Genomic DNA, 23,380 nt, shown 5'->3' with positions numbered 1-23,380 from the left:
AGGGTTTTCCCGTCTTAACCCCTCTGATCATACACATATGCACAGACACACACTCGTACACACACACACACGCAAACAGTGACAATTAACTTTATTTATATCACGTATGTGAGAGGCAGAGCTGGAAAGGTGCCCAATGGGTGGGGAGAAGAATAGCAAACAATGAAAGGGCAAAAATAGAAAGCACGAGGAAAAACCGACCGAGTTAGTGTGTAAAAAAAGAGATCCTCAGATTCAAATGGTTGGATGTTGAAGTCTGTGAACACGTGTTTCCAAAAGATACTGAAAGAATGCACCGACTCTTATTCCTCTTTTCAACAGACACACACAATGTTTTAGTTCAAACGCCCCCCCAGTCTGCGTCTCAAAGCCTCATCACATCCCCGCTTCTGCAAATCCTACGTCCTTGGGGGAAAGCACACCCGGCCGGAGGGGGGGAAAGCTCCCAGGTCAACCCCGCCAGCCCACCAACCCCCCCCCCTTCCCTTCCAACCCCTCACTCAGTCTTCTCTTTCCTGGTCAAGCAACACAATGGCCATCTATCAGAGAGGGCACCGGGTGATGGAAATAAACCGTGCCACGCAGGCAGAGCTTCAGGTGCTCAGGACCGGACCACATTCTCTGACGTTATCCTCGACCCGCCTGTTCTGTTTTAGTCTTCCTCCTCGCACCTTTAGCCCTCACATCCCCCCCTGTTGCCCGCTTCCCTTTCCGGAAGGGGATCTCTGAGGCATCTGGAAAAACAGCATTCATACGTGTCTACCGGTGTTGTTTATCATTACACAGCACGCCAGCGGTGGAAGACAAAGTTACAGAAGCGGCAATACTGAAACTTAAAAAAAAGTCCAACGTCCTAAATAAGTCTTCAGCAAAAGGAATGTTATTGATAAAACATATTTCAAGGATCAAAAGTATAAGCCCCCATTAGAACCAGTGTGACTGACATATCATTATTGCATGATTACGTTGTAAATAATTTTAATGTTTTATCTGGTTCGAGTAGAAGCTCATTTAAAACTTTTTATATGCACTCACTCAGTAGTTTAGCCTGACCTCGTCCGAAATAGTCACAAGACAAGTCTGATGGGTCATGAGACTATTAATGGGGAAGGAAAGATTGACGAAACACAGATGATACAAAAAAATCGACTTATTGATTTTAGTTTTAAAGTTCAAATGGAAGTGTGGGAGAAGTTTAAACTAACTCTTTGATGGAACTTTTCTCAGCTCATTAACATCTGAAGCAGAGACTGTATTTATTTATATATATATAAACATTTTAAAGGTTGTGAATTGGTTGTTAACTATTTTCTATTTTCACAGGCTTTTGATATTTTTTATGTAAAATCTTAATTTAAATAAAAACAAGTTACTAGAACTGTCAGATAACTTTTGTGAAGTGAGAAATATTTGTGTTTATCTCTTATCATTTAACGTAGGGGTACAGCAGTATAGAAAAGCAGCAATAAAAGGAAATATTAATGCAAATTAAGTACGAATACAAATCATTTACATAAATGTATTTACATAAATAATATTTACATAGATGTTTAAGCATATTTGGACCATTTGCACTATTGTCCTCTGGTTCAGAATTAGTATTTAAAGGTTAATCGTCCACCCTTGCACATTTGGTTTCCCGCTGCATCACTGTCTTGTACGATCTCTATGGCACATAGTGGTCACGCTTTTTTTGCTGGTTCCTGGTAACCTGTTGTTAATTTTTTATTTGTGTACGAACTCTGAGCGCAAAGACACCGGCATCAAAACCTCTGTGTACTCTACATGGCAAATAAAGCTGATTCTGATGTTCATATATATATATATATATATATATATATATATATATATATATATATATATATATGAACATCTAGATCAGCCCTTAAGGCTCTTTTTCCTTTTTAACGATTTTATATATAAATATATCAATATTTACATTATATCAGTTCAAAGCTGATGTTATTTTTCTACCCTATGAACACTCACCATGTACATTCTGCTCCCCCACTCATACAAATACACTTACTTCACATATATTCATTTTATTTAATATTCCCCACTCCTTCACCCTGTAAAGTGCTGCTTACCTTGACTATGTTATATGTTATGATGTTATGTTATATGTTATGTTACATAGTATGTTATTTTTCTACCCTCTGAACAGTCACCATGTACATTCTGCTCCCCCACTCATACAAATACACTTACTTCACATATATTCATTTATTCAATATTCCTCACTTCTTCACGCTGTAAACTGCTGCTTCATTTGACTTTGAGCTGACTATGTTATATGTTTTACATATATTCATATTATTTAATTTAATATTCCCCCATCCTTCACCCTGTAAACTGCTGCATCACTTGACTATGTTATATGTTACGATGTTATGTTATATGTTATGTTACATACTATGTTATTTTTCTATTTTGTAAAGTCGTCTACTTGATGTTGCCTTTCATGTCACAAGAATTCCACTGCTCCGATGACGCTGTCTTTGGTGCATGTGACAATAAATTTTGATTTGATTTGATTTGATTTGATTTGATCCAGAGGTTTATCCAATAGCAGTAAAACTCTTTGACCACTAGCGGGCGCCAAAGTATTTCAGCAGGATTACTCGACAGGCGGGTTCATCTTCTGTTTCCTCCTCGACTACAGCCCTACTTCCTGGATACGCGTTGAGAGAAAAAACAGCCAGGTTTGGATTTGTTGTTATCCTCTCACACAGTTTCCTCCGACCTGTGGTTTATATTCACAGAAGAACTCGGAGCCTTCCGGCGATAAATAACCGTTTGAGAGAGAGAGGACGTATCGATGATAACGTGAAATCAGACGTGGAGGCGGAGGGCGCAGAAGTGTCAGAGGTGAGTTAGTTCATGAAACTACTAAACGGATAAAGTTAGCCCGCTAGCTAAATGTCACCGTCTTCACAGTATGGTTATTCTCGTGCGTGTTGTGTTTGTGTTGTGTTTGTGTTACTGAAAGAAGAAAAGCTGAAACCGAGTCAATCTGTGTTGTCTGTGTGTTTTAGCCTCAGAGCGCCACGTCATTGGTCGAGTCATCACACCCGGGATTTAGTCCCAGCCCCTGGCGCCGGAGATTAGACGGCGACACGTCCCCTCAGTGTGCTGCGGGGTTTTCTGGACCGGTTATTTATATTTTTCTTACCGAGAGAGGATCAGTGAGCAAGAGGTTCAACATGACGGCGTCCAACTCGGGTCTCATCATGAACGTGGTGAACAGCATCGTGGGAGTGAGTGTGCTCACGATGCCCTTCTGCTTCAAACAGGTGGGTCACCTGCGGGTGCTGCGGCCAAATGCCCCCCCAGAAACACGACCCCTTCATTAGGTCCTGGGTTATTCACTTAAGTAAAAGTATCAGTCTAAAAGTCCTGCAATCTACGTGTCACTACATGAGAAGTTTGAAGGAGAGCAGGACCTTAAATGTGTGGTTAATCGAGGTGAAAATAGTTTCATACTCTATGAACAAGTCAGTTGTTTTGTAAAAAGAGAAATGTGAAAAGTTTAATAGAGGTCTTAAAATAGTTATAGCTACATTTCGCTTTTAAGATGTAGCACAGTATTTTCCATCATTTCAATTCTCCAGTACGATCCATGAATTGTTCTCTGACAAACTGGTGGTAATGTCCAAAAACGCTTCTCTCGCAATGGTCAAGAAAGAATTCTTGGATCCGTTCCCTTAATCGAATGCGTGGCAAAATTCCACTGGTTCTTTCTTGGACTCTAATCCGTCCTTCCGCCAAGTTTGGTGGTAATCCATCCAGTTGTTTTTGTGCAATACTTCTAGCAAACAATTAAACAAATGCATGAAATCATAACTTCCTGGGCAGAGGTAATAAATGAACTTTGTACCATTCATCCACATTGAAAACACACACGCACAAATGTAAAACTAGACTGCAGAGGTGAAGGACGCTGGGGTCAAGTGAAGTAAAAATGCACATGTTTCAGTATTACAAATTGAATCCAAACTAATATTCTGTCCGTTGTAGAGTAACTATAGAGTAACTTTAATTGAAAAAAATAAAGTTAAATAAAAGTTTTCATTTGAGTCTCGCATCATCAATCAACATCAAGTTGTTACATTCACGTCTCGTGCTAGTCACAAACATAGGCTGTCACATGAACAGTCTTATAATAATTCCTTTTCTACTGAGAAAGACAATCAAAATGATTAGCGTACATTTAGCATAGCCTCCATTATATGGAGCTTCATGCAATACTGTCACACTCAGTTAATGTTTTATCACACACCCTCTGGAAGTTAATTATTCTCTTCCTGTCCTGGATTAATCTGATTTGCTTTACCTCGCTGGCGGGATAAATGTTCTGATCTTGTAGATTCTGCGTATCCTGTTCATTACTGTTTTGAATGGTTATGCAATGATAATAATAATTCACTTATTAATAGCTCATTTCAAAGCACAGTTACAAAGTGCTTCTCGATAAACAAACCAACAAATCAAATAATAAGACCAGATAAAATCCAAAAAGCCGATCTGGTAGAAGTATGTTCTGCGGTACTTTTACCAGTATAAATGAACTACTGAAAATAAACAAAAACAGATTGAATCTGGAAAGTCTTTTTGGTTTAGGGGAAATTTAAGAAGGTTTTAACAAGAGGTGTCTGCTCATTTGATATTTAAATTATAATATGTAAAAAAGATTCTTCTTTGGAGGTGTTGAAGACTGAATTAAGAATAGCTTATATGTGATTTTAATTGTCTGCCAGGACAGTAAGGTTACTTAGTTTCCTCAGGGATGTTTGTATAGCTTAATTATTAGAGATTATCTGAAATTGTATGACTCGTATTTCAAGAAATGTGCTAACAAGTTAACTCTCTGCTTTCACAGTGTGGGATCGTGCTGGGAACAATACTGTTGTTCTCCTGCTCCTGGATGACCCACAAGTCGTGCATGTTCCTGGTTCACACGGCTAGTAACACCAAACGGAGGACGTATGCAGGATTGGGTGAGTTTAAGTTATAATTATTGACATTTGATCCATTATCTATATTTAGTTCATGAGAGGGCTTGTATTCACCGCTGTTACTGTTGTCAGGGCCAGGTTTTGGAAAGGTATCCGGTAAAGTATTTAGCATTTTGGGTCACTGCTTGTTTAAAAAGGAGGAAGTAGTTAGTGGTTAGCAGCAGCAAAAAAAATTATCAAGAACGATTGGCAGATAGTATTGTGTCAGCTACAGGAACTAAAGCGCCATGCACAGAAAGCTAACTCACTGCCCACAGTGTCAATAAACAAGAACTGTGACGATCACAACTTCAAGCGCCTGCACACAGAAAAACAAGAAGTGTGTTGGGAATAGCAGATAAGTGTAGGTATGCTATTTTGTTTTTATCATAAGAGGCTATTCTAGGACACTGCCATCTGCTTTGCTTCACGTTGTTCACACTGACATCACTCTCTTCTCCGTAGCCTTCCACGCTTATGGGAAACCAGGAAAAGCACTGGTTGAGACAAGGCAAGTTTCATTATTTATCCTCAACACACATTCTGCTGTAGTTTGGTTGCAAGTAATTGTCACAGAACTTTAAATGATTAGACATTTAAGGGAGTTTATCTTATTAATTTAGAATACCCGCTGTAATTAGAAAGGTAACACAGAAAAGTATGTAAAGTTTAAAAGATAAGATGTAATATACATTTTTTCAATATGATGGACACGTTTAACAGTTGAGATTCCACCTGTGTTTGTGTCTCCTCTCTCTCTCTGTCCCTGCAGCATGATTGGGTTGATGTTGGGGACCTGCATCGCCTTCTATGTCGTCATCGCTGATTTGGGCTCAAATTTCTTCGCTCAGCTGTTGGGTTTACAGGTTTGAGATTAGGACTTTAATATTTATACGACAATCTTTGAATATTTGCATCCCTTATTGATCAAATTAGACATTTTATCTTAATTGCTCTCCTCTTCCCTCTTATTAGTCAAAATACTGTAGAAAATGTATGAAGCAAAAGGTAGATCCACTCCTGGAAGTGAGATCTTAAGACAACAATGTTGTACCGTGGTGTCACGCTATCCTTTAAAGGTGACGTTCAGTTTTCGTGTGGTGCTGCTGATCGCCGTGTCTCTCTTCATCGTGCTCCCGCTGAGTCTGCAGAGGAACATGATGTCCTCCATCCAGTCCTTCTCTGCGATGGCGCTCATCTTCTACACCCTCTTCATGTTCACGGTGAGCGCACCATCACACAGACAGCGGCACTCTGCACAGTTCATCTGAATAGACTGCAGAGGAAACACCTTTTGGCCCTGGTTCCAAAGCTTAACAATCAAAATGCATGAGGTAGAACTGTCCTTGGGAGAAGATGAAAAGCTCCTTGAGTTTGCGATGGACCACAGTTTACAGTATTGAGAGGTACGTTGCAAGTTTAGGATTTAGGATCATTGATCAAATGTATCAATAAAAATGTATCATATTGGATTGAAATATGGATCAGACAAATCTGCCAAAGAAATGGAGGACAGTTTTTCTCTCAGCATTTTGAGAATTAACTGGGCCTGGGTGATGGGACCAAAAATTAAGATAAAAATATCAATAATTATCATGATAAATGTCACATTATATCAGATCCTTTATATTGCTTGAGATGAAATTATATTGTAAAAAATTATTGATATAGTTTTATCGCCCAGTCCTAGTATTAACTTAATTTATGATGCAAATTGCCAATAGACATTTAGTCCATGTATTTTCTTTATGTGCAGGAGATGAGTGACTGTAATGTTACTTTAATTTTCCAAGTAATACGTTACAAATGAATATTACTGACTAACAAATTCCTCATGTATAACCTCAGTAGCTCATAACCCTAACCTTCTGTTTAACACGAAACATTTAAGATTGTCTGAAATTTGGTCATACTGATGTCATGTTGCATTGTGTTGATTTCCTATCTGCTCCGACGTACAGTACGTCTTCCTCACCAACAATATTCTCCTGCTCCTCTTTTTTAAAAGAGTAAATTCACACTAAATCACATCAGGCAGAAAACAATTGCTGCACAGCTCTTTATTATAGGCTGAAACAAAGCCTCTCCCCATGGGAACGAGAGACCACTTGGAAATTGGCCACCAGAGACATTTTAAGCTCTGTAAGTGCAAAGTAAATGGTGGCCAGATGGTCAATTCCACTAAATCACAAACCTTTGCATCTTCAGGGAGTTATCTTTCTCTATTTGCTCATTTGATGCAAAAAAAACTTGTTCCACTTGGTCTTACCCTAAGTCATCACGACATTCCTGCTTGAACATACCTTTCAGACGCAGCCAATCAGCATTCATTACCAAAACCACTATGGCAGCTGAATAAACATTGAGGTTATTAAAAGCTCTAATAATAATTTGGAAATGTCTCCCTCAGGAATGGAAGAAATATACGACTCAGGTTTGTGGAGATGCACAGAGGACTGTAAAACTTAAAACAGGTTTTCTATAATTTTAAAAACATTTCTTTAATTCGTATTAAAAGCAAATCTCTCCCCCCCCCCTACTGTGCACACCCTTTTCGAGTCATAATGCTAACTGGGGTCTAAAGACTAAACTAGAGATGTTCCGATACCATTTTCATCCTTCCCAATACCGATTTTTATGTATCAGCTGATACTGAGTACTGATCCGATAACAATGCATTTGAAGACATAACAAAGTTTCAAGTGTATTTGAACAGCTGTATACTACTAACCCTGTAGGTGATGATTGGTATCATGACCTGGCTCAGTTTAAACCCTTCGGAAAAACAAATACATACCGAGCATAATGCTGTCAATCCTTACCATCTAGTTTGTCCTAACTGAAAAAGATCAAGAATCCCTCTTTCTTCATCTCAGTGAACTCCTCGTGCCCTTTGACCTGATATCAGGGGAAAAACCTAAAATACTTAAAAAACCTGGTATTGAATCGTCACATAGATTTTCATACTTGCTGATGCCTAACCTGGCATGAGTGGCATTATCCGAGGCAATGATGGTGCCTCTATTGTCAGAACATCTCCAGTCTAAGCCTAATGATATTCGATTTAAAATGTTTCACAGCTGATAGATTTGTCGCAACACTTTTCTGCCTCATGTGATTCAGCTCATTTACTCTTGAAATGTGCACGTACACACTTTTGTGTATGTGGTTCTGTTCTACTGACCTGTAGTGTTGCTTCCACAGACGTCAAACTGCTGTGTATAGTGAATTGTTGTGATGTGACTTTTAGTCCCATAGCATGGCGATAACATGGAGCGGAGGTGTGGTGTGTGTGTCTGGTTTTAGACCCAGGCCCGTTCCAGCCTGGCCCAGTCTAGACCCCTGACCCTCTAACAGTGATGTATCTCCTTTCCTCCCTCCTTTCCATCCTACCCTTCATCTCTCTCTCCCTGTCCCTTCTGCTCATGCACTACTGTATCGTCCTCTTTTTACCCGCCTGCTCTTCCTCACTCCCCTTTATTACCCCCTCTTCCTCTACACCCTGTGTTTGCTCCCCTCTGTCCTGCTTCTGTTCCTGCTGCTGGCACTATAGATAGTGTTGTCATCTCTGCGCTACGGCATAATCTCGGGCTCCTGGGTGGAGCGGGTTCACCTGTGGCGCTTCAAGGGCGTCATTCAGTGCCTGCCCATTATCGCCACAACCTTCTGCTGTCACCCGTAAGTAAACCATGGTAACCACCCCCAGAATAACACCACTGTTAGGGCAGTGGGTGGGGGGGTAGGGGGGGGTCAATATGTACTTTGCAACTCTATGCTCCTTAAATTCCCCTCCATCCTACCTGAACCTTCCGCCCACGCTTATCAATCACCCTTCATTTTTCACCATTAATTCGGGTTTGGTCTGAGCCATTTCAGCTCTGAGTGCGTCTGTGTGTGTGTATGGTGGCAGTTGTAATGAGGCAGAGGAAGTTTTTATCTTTGTGGGGTTCCCAGCACTGCTCCACACCCAGGAGGAGCAGCCTGGGTGTGGGCGTGGGGGGCTGGAGGGTTATGGACTGTTCTGCCGTCCTTTGGGACTTTCTCAGGTAATTAAAGGAGCAAGATGTAGGAAACACATGCTGATCGAAAAAACCTGTGGTGTAGCTCTGTGTAGAATACCTTCTTATGTACAGTTGTTTATTGTTCAAATTTACAATTTCACCATTACCCATCAACTTCATCACATGCAGGTTTTCTGTTCAGTGTGGGATTTCCTGTCACATCCCTTTCCTTCTCTACATTTTGTTTTCTCTCCTCGTTCCATTACTACCTGTGTGTTACCCGTCAGCATGGGTGCAGCCGGCCACCTCTTCCCTCGTGCTCTCCCCCTCTTGTCTTCATTTGGTTCGGGCTGTAACCCCCATCCCCCGCCTCCTTCCCCTCAGATGGTGCTGTCCTCGTTCAAACACGGGGTGCTCAGCGGCTGGTGGCTAAGTCAGGTCTATGCGGTGCGCTGGGAGGGTGTGTTTCGCTGTCTCCCAATCTGTGGGATGGCCTTCGCCTGTCAGTCGTAAGTACTCCTCCCGCCCCCTCCACCCGCACAGGGACCATGTAATGAAACTAATGTCTAATCAGACTGGCTGAAAGCTCATTGACTCAGAATGATAGTAGTCCTAAATTTTATGCCGGGTAATTCCTGAAATGTGGGCTTTTCCACTCAGTTAAATTGAATCCTTAATTTGTGCATGAGGAAACTCATCCAATGTGACCATTAGTGCACGTATGCTCATACCGCTCCCAGTGGAGAGTTTGGCATGAGTTTGCCAGGTAAAGAGACTCACAGATCTGTGGTGGAAATGAGGTGGTTGGGTAAAGGGTGTCTCGTGGTAAAGGGAGGCCGCTTATATTACTAATGTGCTTCTCACAATCAGCGCATCTGTTTCTGCTTCATCGTCTGGTCCGAGCTCTCGAGAATTAACCTGGGGCGTCAAGTGCTTGTTTTCCATGCTACTACTTTTTTTTTTTATCTGATGTGATGAGAGTGAAAGTCAATCTGGCAGTTATAGAAGACAAAACGCATGTTGGTGCCATTCAGTTGTCAAGTGATATTCGCTGCAAGAAAATGATTCCCTTAAACTAATAATATTTTATTCCTTTTTCAATCTATTCCAATTTGAAACATACAAATTTGTGAAATATACAGTGGGCTGAGATCACTATAAAGTGAACACTATACATGGGTGCCGACCCCACAGTGACAGCACAGATCACACTACTACATGTCTTTTCTCATAGTTTAACGGTCTTACCTAAAACAGAGCTTTTCTAGTCTTAGAGACCAAAGTGCTCTAAAGGCAGCGTTTCTCTAACACAGTCAGCCTGGGCCACACTGGGTCTCGCGTGCGTCTGTTGTGGCTTTTCTGGTCCGACTATATTTGTATTTCCTTGAATAGAATGTACTGAACTAAAGGCCAGGACTCTACGCTATGAAGCCATGCATCCTCAGTTCCTATAATTATAACAATACAAATCTTGTTAAACCAAATGAATGGATTCAATCAACAAAAACGCGAGAGCTCTTTTACTTTGAAACAGGTTGAGGAAGTGTTTGTGACTTGTTGGATATTGGAACTGTGGTGAAAGATCTTTAGCTGCTATAACCTGAACCTGTAGGTGCCGAAATGACGATGCACACACATGGGCTCGGTCTCTTTACACTTAGACACGCGCACTGGAGGAGCTGGGGTTCGTACCATCAACTTCCTCATAGGTGGACGACCCGCTCTCCCTCCTGAGCCTCACCCGCTCAGGACCTGAGTCATCATCATTCATTTATTTCTCCATCTTCATTCGTCTGCGTGTGTCATCATTCATGCTTCTCTTGTCCTGTCCTCTACGCTGTGGTGCCTGCTCTTGGTTTGCAGTGAGTCCGTGTGTACAGCGACTTGTCTTGGATTTGATCGCCGCGTAGGGGAAGCTTCTAGGAAGTGTTATGGTGAGGTCATCGGGGCCCAGATGTTTGGGTGGTGGTAGTGGTGGTGCATGTGTTTGTTTGTGCGAGAGTGAGAGAGGTAAGTGGCAGGAGTGGGCGACCGTAGGCTCGAGACCGAAACGAGACTTTAATTAATGTAAATGCACAAAGCCAACATAACATTATGGTATGTCAGACGTGTTCATTAGTAAGCGAGGTGTGTGCGTGTTAGAAGAGGAGGAAAGTGTGCGCCTGTGTGTGTTTATGTATGTGTGTGTTGTGCGCTGGTTCCCACTAGTGCTGCTGAGTGATATTTGGCACAGTGATTTCTTGGCCTGTGGTCAGGCCGAGCGAGGCGAGCGCTCCGTCAGGCGGCAGGCAGCTCAAGCCAAACCACTAATCAACACATTGGACTGCCGCCATCTTACAGACACACACTGATGTATTCACAGGCTGATTAAACAGCTCTCAGCACATTGGATTTTTATTGCGTTCATGAAAAGTGTTTACTTTCAGTTAAAACATTACTTAACATCAACATTATGACGGGATGGGAGCTGGCCCTGTTGTGTTTTGGCTGCACGTTTGAATTGCGCGGAGCAGTTAGCTCATAATAGAGGGGACATAAGAAAAACATGTGCAGCGAAAATGTCCCTCTGTGATGCTACTGTCAGCATGCTTTCAACTCCAAGTTAATGATATTATCTACACACACACACACACACACACACAGACACACACTTGTATTCACTTTAAAGAGCTTCTCTGTCATATTCCCTCTATTTAAAGAGCAGCGGTAAAGCAAATAAAAACACATTAGCCTCGGAGTCGGGACTATTGGGTGACCATTAGATGCTTTTGCTCCCCGCTTACAATATGGCGTTTTATTTAACCTTGGCTCCGAGATTTACTGGTTTGCGGATTAAACAAGCATCAAGGAATAGCACCACGGGACGGTGCTTGCTCATAAAACCAGAGTGTGTGAAAGAGAGACGGGCAAAAGAGAACGAGGGGCAGAGAAAGTTATGGTTTCTTCCTCGCTCTCTCTCTTTCTCTTTCCCTTTCCAATGTCTTCTCTCTGTTTCTCCCTTTCACTTATAAATAAGGGAGGGAGAAAGAAAGAGAGGAGGTGAGCGCTAAGAGTCTGCCAGGAAAGTTTTATAATGCTCTAAAACCTGCCAGCCACTCGCCGTTATATATAAAGCCTGTAAATTCAGCGGTTAATGTGCCGATGGTTGCCTTCACGTCGGCCACACTCTAACATCGCAGAAGAGAGCATGACAGAGAGAGACACTCGGGTTCACAGACACAGACACGTCTCAGGTTCAACCTCAGCCCCACTGTCACTTATTCAGTGTCACACACACGCACACACATCTACACTTCTGACCAATTCCCCCCCAATGCCATTACATTACTTCCATCTACTGACACTTTGAATTTGAAAATCGCCTGCAGCTAACAAAATTGGAAATGTGTTTTTTTTATTGAATGAAATAATATGCTAAAAACTGTTTGAAAACGTTGCATTCATGTGCACATCAGACCGATTTACAGTCATATAATTTGCATGTTTTTTTTGCTTTATGTCTGGCTGAACCATAGACTGTAAATACAGTCTCCACTTCTTCCTACTATCCAGAAAGGAAGCCAAAATATCCCAGATACGAGCGCTGCCATTTGGAGACAGGATCTGCTCGACCAATAACGAGTCAATGGTCAATCATGACTTTCCAAGATTGAATTACCAGACATGGCAGAAGCCGTCTTTGAGAATATTTTTTAGACATGTACTTTGACCTTTAAGCTTGGTCTATGTCCCATCCACTGACATAGAGAAGTGATTTATGACCTGTTGATGCCTACCTAAGCAACAGCAGAAGTGTACAGCCAAAAAATAAGTTGTTGATGTCCTCATCAGCATGTGTGATTACGGAATCCAATCTGACAGCAGCTTAGTCAACAATACAGATTTTAATTTAATGTTACTGATGACTGCCTTACATTGTTAAAACTCTAATGGGCTAAAGACAGCATAAAGAAATCACTTGTCTTAGTAGGATGCTGACAAGGACATGAGGACAGTGATGCATCATTTGATTATTGAGTGGCACAAATGGGCCCCCATATGGCCGCTCATTAAAGAAAATCTACAGAGCCGTTTCCTCCGCCAGATTTGAAGTAACTAGCTATGTAGACCATGACCGAGCAGCTGTTTGAACAGAAGAAACACAACTCTGTCAGTTCCTTTTTGCAACTACTTTCCCTGCCCTCTCCTCCAGATATGATAAAGTTGCTTAAAAGTGTGTTTAATAATTCTGACAAAAACGGGATTGCATACGGCACCATACAGAGCATGCTTCTAGGCTGCTTGTCTCTCACAGGCAGGTGCTGCCGACCTACGACAGCCTGGACGAGCCGTCCGTCAAACGCATGAGCACCATCTTCACCTCCTCCCTCAATGTAGTCACCATCTTCTACATCACCGTGAGTGGAGATGCCACCCGCCATTCACACCAGTCACATTTTTCTCTGTTGGTGCTGTCGCATGGAAACCTCGTGACTTTTGTGGTAGTACAATGTCTGATCTTTATCAGGCGTCTTCAAGTCACTTGCATCAAACATTTCTGTATGTTGCCAGTGACTGTTGACTATTTTGCAATGATGTGACATTTCCATGAGACAACACAGCGGATGTCTTCTACACAGTTTTAATGAGAAAACATTAGAAAAAAGCTCTTGACATATTAATACCTTGAAACCTTTTGTTTGTTTCCCTGCTTCCCTCTGAACCAGGTGGGGTTCTTTGGCTACGTCAGCTTCACAGACAACATTGCGGGCAACGTGCTGATGAATTTCCCCTCCAACCTGGTGACGGAAATGATCCGCGTGGGCTTCATGATGTCTGTGGCCGTCGGATTCCCGATGATGATCTTGCCGTGTCGCCAGGCCATCAACACCATGCTTTTTGAACAGCAGGTCAGCTCAAATACTTCGGTTACTCCTCCTGTATAGTGCATGAAAAAGAACCAGGACACCATAAAGAATCTGTTTTAATCTGTTTTATTTAACACTTTAACTCAGTACGGTGAAGGAAGCAGGCACTCATCCTCTCTGTAGTGCATTTAGACAGATATAAAGGCTAAAGTGTGTTGCTGTGTAAACAGAGGCCTCTGGAGACACTCGTTGTGGATCTTAACTCGGTTGTCTATTGAATTTTTATCACATCCACGTGAGTGTAGGCATATAAACACATCTGACATGTTAAATTCTTGTGTTATGTACCAATTCTTCCTTATTTTAGATGAATTTCTGTCATATACTGGAGGTATTTGTTCATATTACACAGCACCTTAAATAGCAATGTTGTGGCCACACACAAATGTTAATGTAGCAGAAATGTCAAGTATTTTTTGCTTTGTGGTTTTTATCATCATGAAACAAAAAACAACTTGTGCCCTTGAATAAAAATCTAATCGAAAAATTTGTCACTGCTAGATTGTGCTTTTCTGTTTTGTCTTCCCTTCAATTCTCCCTCTTATTTTTCTCTTTCCGTCTCACAGCAGAAGGATGGGACATTTGCTGCCGGGGGATACATGCCTCCTCTGCGCTTCAAGATGATCACCCTCTGCATCGTGTTTGGTACCATGCTGGGAGGCATTCTGATTCCAAACGGTACGTCCTGTGTGTGTGTCTGTGTGTGTTTGAGAATAATCAGGCGCGGATTGAATGAATTAAAAGTGTATATGTGTTCCTACGTGTGCAGCTCACAGACTGGAGGTCTTTAAGGTGCATGTGTTCCTTTATGTGGGCGGAGTAGCTGTGGAGCTTTACGACATGTGTGAATGTGACTTTACGAGTCAGTGACTGTCACACTCTAACACAGTCCTTAAATCAGGGCCCTAACTTTTATCTCCTTTTAGACGGGCAGATGGGAAGATAGGGCTATTATTCTCCCTCTCTCTCCCGCTCTCTCCCTCTCTCTCTCTCTCTCTCTCTCTCTCTCTCCTTCTCTCACATACACACACTTAAACACACACTCACAAAACTGATGTACACACCAACACTGTCTCTCCGTCTGGTTCTATGAGTCTTTCTGTGCCTCTCACAAAATCCAAAATGGTGGAGATGTAAAGGTTAGCATGAGTTTATGTTTTATTCATCCTTTTATAAGGTGGCTGTTTGGTGAACTTTTGATTAGGAACACACACGCATCTACATACAGTATATTATATATACAGACATAAACACACAGTGGTTTTCGAAAGCTCTTTGTGTGTCTAATCAGACTAATAGACTGAGGAGAAGAGAGGTAAGGACCCTGGGGAGAATGGACACTAAATCAGAGGGAGACAATATGGTGTCTGTCCTTAGGATGAGCGATGGGTTTCCAGGCTCTTGTCCAACGAGCCTGGTCTCCAGAGACAGGGGTGAGGCGGCTGCCAGTAGCAGGGTTCCATGGGTGTGGGGCCTGCAGTGGTATGGGTGGCTAGTGGTTATGTACAGCAGAGACTGTTGAGCATTGCTTTGGGTTATTTGGCAGAAATAATAATGAGAAATGGAAGAATGCGCTCTGTGGACCACAAACATCTCCGCTCTGACCCAGTGCTGGTGCCAGGTTGAGCCTAGTGAGCTCTATCGGATAAGCTTGACACTGGAGCAGGAGCTGCATCTTTCATTCATCTATCATCACTATTTCACAGTTAAGTTTTGGTCATTAGTTGAATTGTTTATTGATTATCGGTACATATCCAGTACCCTGACAAATTAGAACCTTGGGTACTGTCAGGCGTGTTGGTTTATCCAAAATAAGAGATGAGCCGGACTGGTCCAATTTAAGTATTTATTGAGATGCAATGAAAGTTGAACAACATAGCTATGGACAATTATCACAGCCTAGGCTAAATCAGTTAGCAATAGGTAGTTAATAATGGCCCCGAACAGAAGGGGTTTGATATAATTATAACAGTATAATTAATGTGATTGGTTATAAAAGATTGGAGGAGAGTCACCGCAAATCAATTTGGTTCTCCCTTATTGGTCCACAGCTGTAGTCCCCCGCCTCTTGTCAAGGAATCCAGGAAGTGACAAGAAGCCACTCTCCATGATGCTACTACTACTCTGATAGTTGCTAAGCAAAATGTTCTCTTCATGAAAGGCCTTGACACAGCTGATGCCATGTGGGCCATTGGAGAAAGGAATATGATGTTCCTGCTATATCCAAACAATGTCCTGTTGACGTAAACATTAGGATCCTCGAAACCAAAACAACGAAACAAAACAATGTCAACAAAGTCACCCTGTTCCGACCTCCAGAACTTATCAGACAGCTGCATGAAATATATGGGATGTGAATGAATCTAAGGGAATAATGGTTTAATCCCAAAAGTTAGAATTCAGAACAATTATAAGATTAATTATTAACAATATGCAGCAAGGGTTATTAATAAATAATTTGTATAAAGGCCTTGTATCTGGCCCAACCTGCTCAAGGCCCCCCCTCCTGCCTTTATTGCAAATAGTACAGTCAGACCCACACAACAGCTAAAATATTGAAATCCTAACGGTACAAGTACCCCTGGTTGGTAATCACTGCTCCATAGGACCACAAGATAATCCCTATATTTATCTTCTCTTTTCTCGCTTTAGTGGAAACCATTCTGGGTTTGACTGGAGCCACCATGGGCAGTCTCATCTGCTTCATATGCCCTGCTCTCATCTACAGGAAAATCCAGAAGAAAACCTTCATCGCGCAGGTTACATAGTCTGAATTAGCACTTTTGTAATCATTTTCTACGTTTATTCACTGACTGACATTCTGTGCTTCTCCTCATTCTCTCTGTCGTGTAGTTGGTGCTTTGCGTGGGTCTGGGCATCCTGCTGATCAGCACCTTTACCACTCTCTCCATTTCGGCAAGCACCCCTGGCACCAAGGTCCTAGCCCCTTCTCCTCGAGCGCCTGTCAAGAACAATCAGCCACTTCCGGACCCCCGTGAACAGCATGGTAAAGATCACGACATGCCTTAACATCTGGCAATCACTTATCTACCTGACGGAGTGTAGATGAGAGTGGTTTACTAATGAGCCATGGAAACATTTACCTCAGCGGGCTGGTGCCAGGCTTGTTTGCAGCGTCTGAAATTGGACAGCATGTAATTATTTTATGCAAAAGGCACGAGCGACACAAGAGAAATGTTTTGTTGTTTGGATGTTTTTTTTGTTTTATTTCCAAAGTCAGGGACTGAATGCAACACACTAAAACAGCAACATAAAGAGAATATGAGCCGGTAGCAAAGGGCCAGCGAAGCTAAAACAAAAGCACAAAGCCACGGTGAAAGAAAGGATTTCTTTTATCTGTGTGAGAACAAAAGACAGAGACAGACAGAGTGATAGACAGACAGGCAGGGTGAGGAGATAACCTCTTGATAATATCTGAGAGCAGCACTGTGTGCTTGACATTGATGGAGCAAGAGTGATGCCCTTCAAACTCCAGCAATTTCTCTCCACTACCTCCGTTCATTTCCCCCCTTCCCCCAAAATACATTGTGTAACCCCCTCCCACCTGTCTCCTCTTGTATCTCCTGTGGCAGCTATAAAATGCCTCCGAGGTCTGGCTCTGTGAAGGGAAGGGTTTATATGGGTTGGGGGGGGGGGCAGACGAAGCAAATGGAGATGAGGCGTAAAGGAAATGAGTTTTGGAGTGAAACAGGAAGGACTTTATGGTACATCCATACTAACACATCTGGAAACATCTGGAAGCATATCATTTGACCACTCGCGCACCCCGGACATATCTTGTTGTCTCCTAAGCATGTAAGCAGTTGTTTTGCGTTCTCCACTGGTAGGCAAGGCCATTGGCAGTTATTTTCTTCCAGAAGGACCTGCAGAATTTCCAAATTGCTCTGTTTTAGGGGCTCAAAAACTCCAGAGTAGACAGGTGTAGCCTTTGTTTCACTTCTTTTTCTTTCATCTTGGTTATTCATTTGCATTTTTTCTAACTTGCTCACTTATTTGTACCAGAAAAGTCTCAGACTCCATCTTTGAGGTTTTTGATTTGTGTCATGGGAAACTTATGTGACTTGTTTCCGTCTGTTTCTGTTTCAGTTCTCCCCCTGTTACTCTTATTATCCCTCAATCAGTTTATTGTACTGAACCAAGTGTGTCCGTCCTACCATCTGCAGCGTTTGCTGCCACCTGGTGGACCAGTGCAGGCCATCTGTGCGAGATATTCCTAGGTGTTAAATTTATTTTTAATGGCGGTAGTTAATCTGTACAATAAACACCAATGAACAGGAAAATAAAGAGTACATTTCAGATACTGTCATTTCACTTTTCTCAGACCAGACAAAATACCGAAATAAATAAGATGTCACATTTATGGTTCCTTAATTTAGTCGCAGTAATGTGTCTCATATATTTCAGACTGACTGTTTATATTGTGTGAGAAAATACAGCAAAGACAAATAAAAGGACTACAAGGAGCGGTACTAAACAAGAGAAAAACACATCTTAATGAGAGGAATTAACTTTTATAGTTGTATAAATCTATGATTAAATGACTTACGAGATTGAGTGTGTTTGCATGCAGACAATCCTCCTAACAAGAAGCCAGTGGAAATAGAAAAGCCTGACCTCCCAGTGGTCCAACCTGTGGAGAGGGACCAGGGCGAGCCCCCCCAGATTAAAGGACCAGTGGAATTACCTGAGGGGAAGAAAGGGGAGGAGGTGCAGTTGGACCGACCTGATGCTGGTAAGGAAACTGAACTGAAACTGGAATCTTCTCTGGATTTTCTCTGAACTCTGTCGAATCACTGAGGAATTTTTTTTCTCATTGCTCAGGTGTTGCGGTGGCAGAGGGAGAGGCCCATCGCCACGAACCACCCATCCCCCATGACGAGGTCAAAGTAGACACAAGAAAAGAGGTCAAGACACAGATAGATGGAGGAGATGAAGCTCTCAAAAGAGATGGAGGAGAGGACAAGGTAAAGAACCCAAAGCCTGCAGAGGCTGTTGTGAGGAAAGAGGAGGTGGATTTGGGTGGAGGTGAAGTCCAGTCCAATGAGCTGCTGGAGAACCCGGTGGAAGATGGAGGAAAAAAGCAGAACGTTCCCCTGCCAAAAGAGGGGGAGAAGTTAGATGCGGCGAATGCAGTCGGTGCGGCCAATAAGGCTGCGGTTGTAAAAGTGGGCAAAGTTCCAGATGCTGCAGGGAAACGTGAGTATTTGTCAATCGTCTTTGTGGTAGAAAGAAAGATCTAGAAAAAAAAGAAGCATTATTGACTTTGTGACATTCGGTGATTCCTCAGCTCCGCTTCTTGAAGGAGAACCTCATCCTGCTGCAGATGACGCTCCCGTTGCAGAAAGTAGTAAAGACACGGCGGACGAAAAGATGGGGGGTAAGAAAAGAAAATGTCTGAGGGAAATTATTTCAAATAAAGACTTAAGAACTTGAACTGCAGGACAACTTTGGTATTAGATGATCCATTTTTTATTTATTAAAATTCGCCTTGGGTTGGATGTAATGTTATCTCAAATACAGCTGAATTAATATATTTTACTCTGGCTGACTTTGACCCCGTTCAATCACGTGTCCTCAGTGATTTGATCTTAAGTGCTCAGGGCTAAGTGTGAACAGACCCAAATGCAACCAGGGCCGCATATGAAGGACGGCCTACTCAGCTGACTTCCTCTGACCCAACCCAGTTTAAACGCATTTTGATGCTTCTCAGTGTCCATACATTGAGTTGTTTGTAGCCACCGCCACAATATCGCCACTGACCAACACATAATAATAGAATTGAGAGTGTTTTGCTCTGGTTGACTGCATGCTGTTTATGCCGCTGCCACTCTCTTCCTCATCTCGCTTTGCTTGTGTTATCTTATGTGATATCATCTTTGTATTCTGTTCTTCCACACATGGCGTAAAACACTTCTTGACCTGACCTGATACGTTCAGCAGTCTTTGTTGGCTTTTGTTGACTCTTCTTCTGTTGTTTACTTTTGCCTTCTCTCTCTCTCTCACCTTCTTCATCTTTACCTCCTTTTTTCTTTCTTCCTTTCCCTGCTGGATTCCTATCACAGTGATAAAACAATTGGTTGCAGGTATGAATTTCATCTTGCCTTTTCTTCTGTTAAACGTGTCCTATCATTCAACTTTTCTGTTATTCAGCCATTGGGCCATTTATTCTCTACTATATATTTGCACATTCATTAATAATTTTAACTGATTAATACACCAATATAGAATCCACCCACTAACCTCACCTCTTAACAAAGATTGTGTTTGTCTACAGCTGCCCATTCCAGTTTATGTGCTATGATGTAGAGAAGTGTGTTTGAATACAACTATAAAGTAAAAATGTGGAATATGGCCAAAATGTCCACTAAATTCAAAATAGCAGGCTTCCTGTTGCGTTTTTCCAATTGCACCTATAGACTTTTTTGTTTGTCTGGTCCTGATACACATGTGTAGCATCAGGAGCCTGTAGAGCATGTAGGAGGCAGGAAAGGGCGACTAAATTCTGCTGCGGAAATAACTGTTTTTTGTTTACAGCACATAAACACCAGCATCAGCCCTTATCTGTGTGTCTTCTCCGCATATGACACCTCTTTTTCATCATTGTATTATTTTTGTTGAAGTTTTGTATCTGTTGCGTATTGGTAACATCAACACGCCCAGTTGCTCACTCGCTGTGAATTTTCTGGAAATTTTTCTGCTGTATTCTCACATGGGCTCACTTTCTCCAACATTTTACATTTTACGTAAAAAGCCTGGAGCAACTGACTCCGACATTCTCACATACATGTCCTCTAAAAAAATGTCATGAAAATATTCAGGCTTCAGTGCATATTTGAAAGCAGCTTTACATAGAACCTGACCCTACATGAGCCTAACTGAACCTCTCACTGATCCCTTACCAGTGCATATTTCTCTGAGCAGTCTGTGAGCTGTCTTGTTTTAATTCAACACTTGTGTCTCCATCCAGAGGGCCAGCTCGACCATGCTGTGCTACTGCAGGTGATCCAGGTGCAACAAGAGCAACAGAAGAGACTTCTAGATCAGCACGAAAAACTACTGGCTGTCATAGAAGAGCAACACAAGGAAATCAACCAGAAAGTACCTGCTGGTTCGTATACACAGAATATTTTTTGATATAATTGCCCTCGAATCGCAGAGAATTTATCCTAAATGCTTTGACTTGGTGCTGCTCAGGTGCTGCTGAGGGCGAGGCAGAGAAAGGCATCCAGGAGCACCTGGAGGTGATGGAAGGTGCAGCACCAAAGCCCAAAAACGCTGGACAGGTCCCTGAGCTGAAACAGGCCAAGGAGGCAGCTGGAGCTGAAGTAGGAGTTCCACAGGGTGGAGTGGTCGGGCCACACGATGCGGCCCAGAATCAAGCTCAGGCTGTGGGTAAAGTTGATGTAGCCGTGCCACATAAAGAAGTCTTCCCAGCTGCTTACAAGGAGGATTCCAATCCTGCACCCGGAGGAGAAGCTCCTAAACAGATGGAGCTGGGAGCGAGGGGAGTGCCACTAGGGAAGACTAGATCCGATGAAAATCAACTTGTGATTCAAAACGATCCTGCAGCTCAACTTAAAGATGAAGAGAAACACCACGATAATGAAAACCAGAAAAGTGTTCAACAGATAGAGAAAGAGGTTAAGGCAGGAGAAGAAAACAAAGAGATGGAAATAAAGGAAAAGATGGCCAGAGATCAGGAGAAGGAAAGATTAGAGAGACAGCAGATAGAGAAAGAAGTGCAGGCAAGGGTGGAAAAAGAAAAGCTGGTCGAAGAGAAGGAAAGATTAGACAAAGAAAGGATAGAGAAAGAAGTGCAGGCAAGGGTGGAAAAAGAGAGACTGGAAAGGGAGGAAAAAGAAAAGCTGGCCAAAGAGAAGGAAAGAGCAGAGAGTGAAAGGATAGAGAAAGAAGTCCAGATGAGGTTAGAAGAACAACGGGAGAGGAGAGAGAAGCTGGCCAGAGAACAGGAGCTGGAAAAAGAGCGAGCAGAAAGAGAGAGACAGCAAAAAGCTGCCGAGGAGAAAATCCAGCAGGAGCTAAAGAAAGCAGACAATGAAGTACTTGAGAGAGTGAGGAAAGAAAACGAGGCAGAGCAGGCTCGGGAGAGGCAGGCCCAGCTGAAGCAAGCCATAGAAGGCCAAGAAGCTGAAAAGGCTGCTGCACAGGGACCTGAGAGAGAAGACGGCGAAGCTTTGATGAAAGGAGGACGAGACCTCAAAGAGAAAGTTGATGCTCAGGCAAACCCCAGAGAAGTTGCGAAAGACAGAGCTGTCAAAGCCAAGGCTCACCCCCAGGGCTCCCACGAGAAAATGAGGGACCAGGGAGAGATGGATCTGAGGCGGAGGCGCAGGGAGGTGGGACCTAAAGAGGCTGGAGGGCCCCCGGAGGACACTGGGGAGTCCAGGGGGATGCCTGGCCTGGAGCCCCTGCTGGAGCTGGGAGGCTCGAACCTGCACGCTGCCCTGGAGGAGCAGCTGCTGGCCGGGGCCATGGTGCACTCGCGGCAGATTAAACAGGCCTCAGAGGACGAGGGCGCGAAATAACATCAGAAGCACAGATTCTCATTTAGTGGTCAGTGAGTTCACATGTTGCTATACCTGCAGGATCTCCTCACACTGTGGACCATGACAACCGATGCCTTATGTTCTCTGTCTCTACGTGGACAAAGAGTTCTTTATAAAGTCTTTATAAAGAAAATTGTATGTACATATTAACTTATTTTTGGCGTGGGGCTGGGATTTGTGGGGGATCCTTTGTTGAAAAATGTATATAAATCTATGCAAATACCGTTATATGGAGAGTTTTGACAAGACAAATATATTGCTTTATTGCAAATCATTTAAAAAGTGTATTGTTAACCGTCTTCTCTACAATTTGTGTTTGTGATGACTTTTTTCTAAAGGTCCTTTTCATTTTGTGTGTTACTCTGAGATGTAAATAATGTAAATCTCTATGTCTCTGTGTCTTTGAACCTTCATATTGGATGTAAAGTGGATTCACGTCCTTGTTTCACACTTTCAAATGAGACTCAACCAAATTCTGGAGCCGAACAGAGGAGCCTTACTCTTTGATAAACTTTCCTATGAAGCAGCTTGATTCAGACAACCTGGATCGCTAGTTCCCTGTCTCTTTTTTTGTTTTTATTTATTAGTGCCTTTCAATCCACATGCTGCAGTAGTGATGGTGTTTCCATGACCCCTCTTACTGTAAATGGTACAGTAAATACATTTTAATATAAAGCTATTTGGTTGAGGACGGTGTAAGGGAACGTGGATTGTTTTTTGTGTTTCTTGTAATCCAATTTTTCTGAAGACTCCTCCATCACTCAGAGCTTCAACACTTATCACATTTGCTTTGTACAAGAGGCTATTTTGTTATCTGAATATTTTTCTATGTGCGTTGTATTTCTATACATTTTGGTGATACGAATGAATAAAGGATTCAAATACAA

The 23,380-nt window shown here is 42.5% G+C and overlaps 1 protein-coding gene across 2 annotated transcripts; it reads left to right on the top strand.

Annotated features, from left to right (window-relative positions):
- The first annotated feature begins 2,634 nt into the window (after positions 1–2,634).
- Positions 2,635–23,380, top strand: slc38a10 (solute carrier family 38 member 10). Of its 2 annotated transcripts, none has more exons than XM_053413231.1 (17): positions 2,635–2,871; positions 3,039–3,296; positions 4,883–5,000; positions 5,463–5,508; positions 5,770–5,863; positions 6,077–6,220; positions 9,383–9,507; positions 13,293–13,395; positions 13,705–13,887; positions 14,472–14,583; positions 16,558–16,664; positions 16,759–16,912; positions 18,497–18,658; positions 18,748–19,122; positions 19,214–19,303; positions 20,894–21,034; positions 21,121–23,380. In XM_053413231.1, the coding sequence occupies exons 2-17, from the start codon at positions 3,207–3,209 to the stop codon at positions 22,470–22,472; spliced, it is 3,396 nt and encodes a 1,131-aa protein (XP_053269206.1). In that variant the 5' UTR covers positions 2,635–2,871; positions 3,039–3,206; the 3' UTR covers positions 22,473–23,380. The 2 variants fall into 2 exon arrangements, with proteins under 2 accessions (XP_053269206.1, XP_053269207.1); XM_053413232.1 differs by lacking the exon at positions 9,383–9,507 and adding an exon at positions 8,551–8,675.

The sequence above is a fragment of the Pleuronectes platessa genome, chromosome 21 (assembly GCF_947347685.1).
Source record: "Pleuronectes platessa chromosome 21, fPlePla1.1, whole genome shotgun sequence".
Taxonomy (NCBI): Eukaryota; Metazoa; Chordata; class Actinopteri; order Pleuronectiformes; family Pleuronectidae; genus Pleuronectes; species Pleuronectes platessa.
This window is presented reverse-complemented; position numbering and strand designations above follow the sequence as displayed.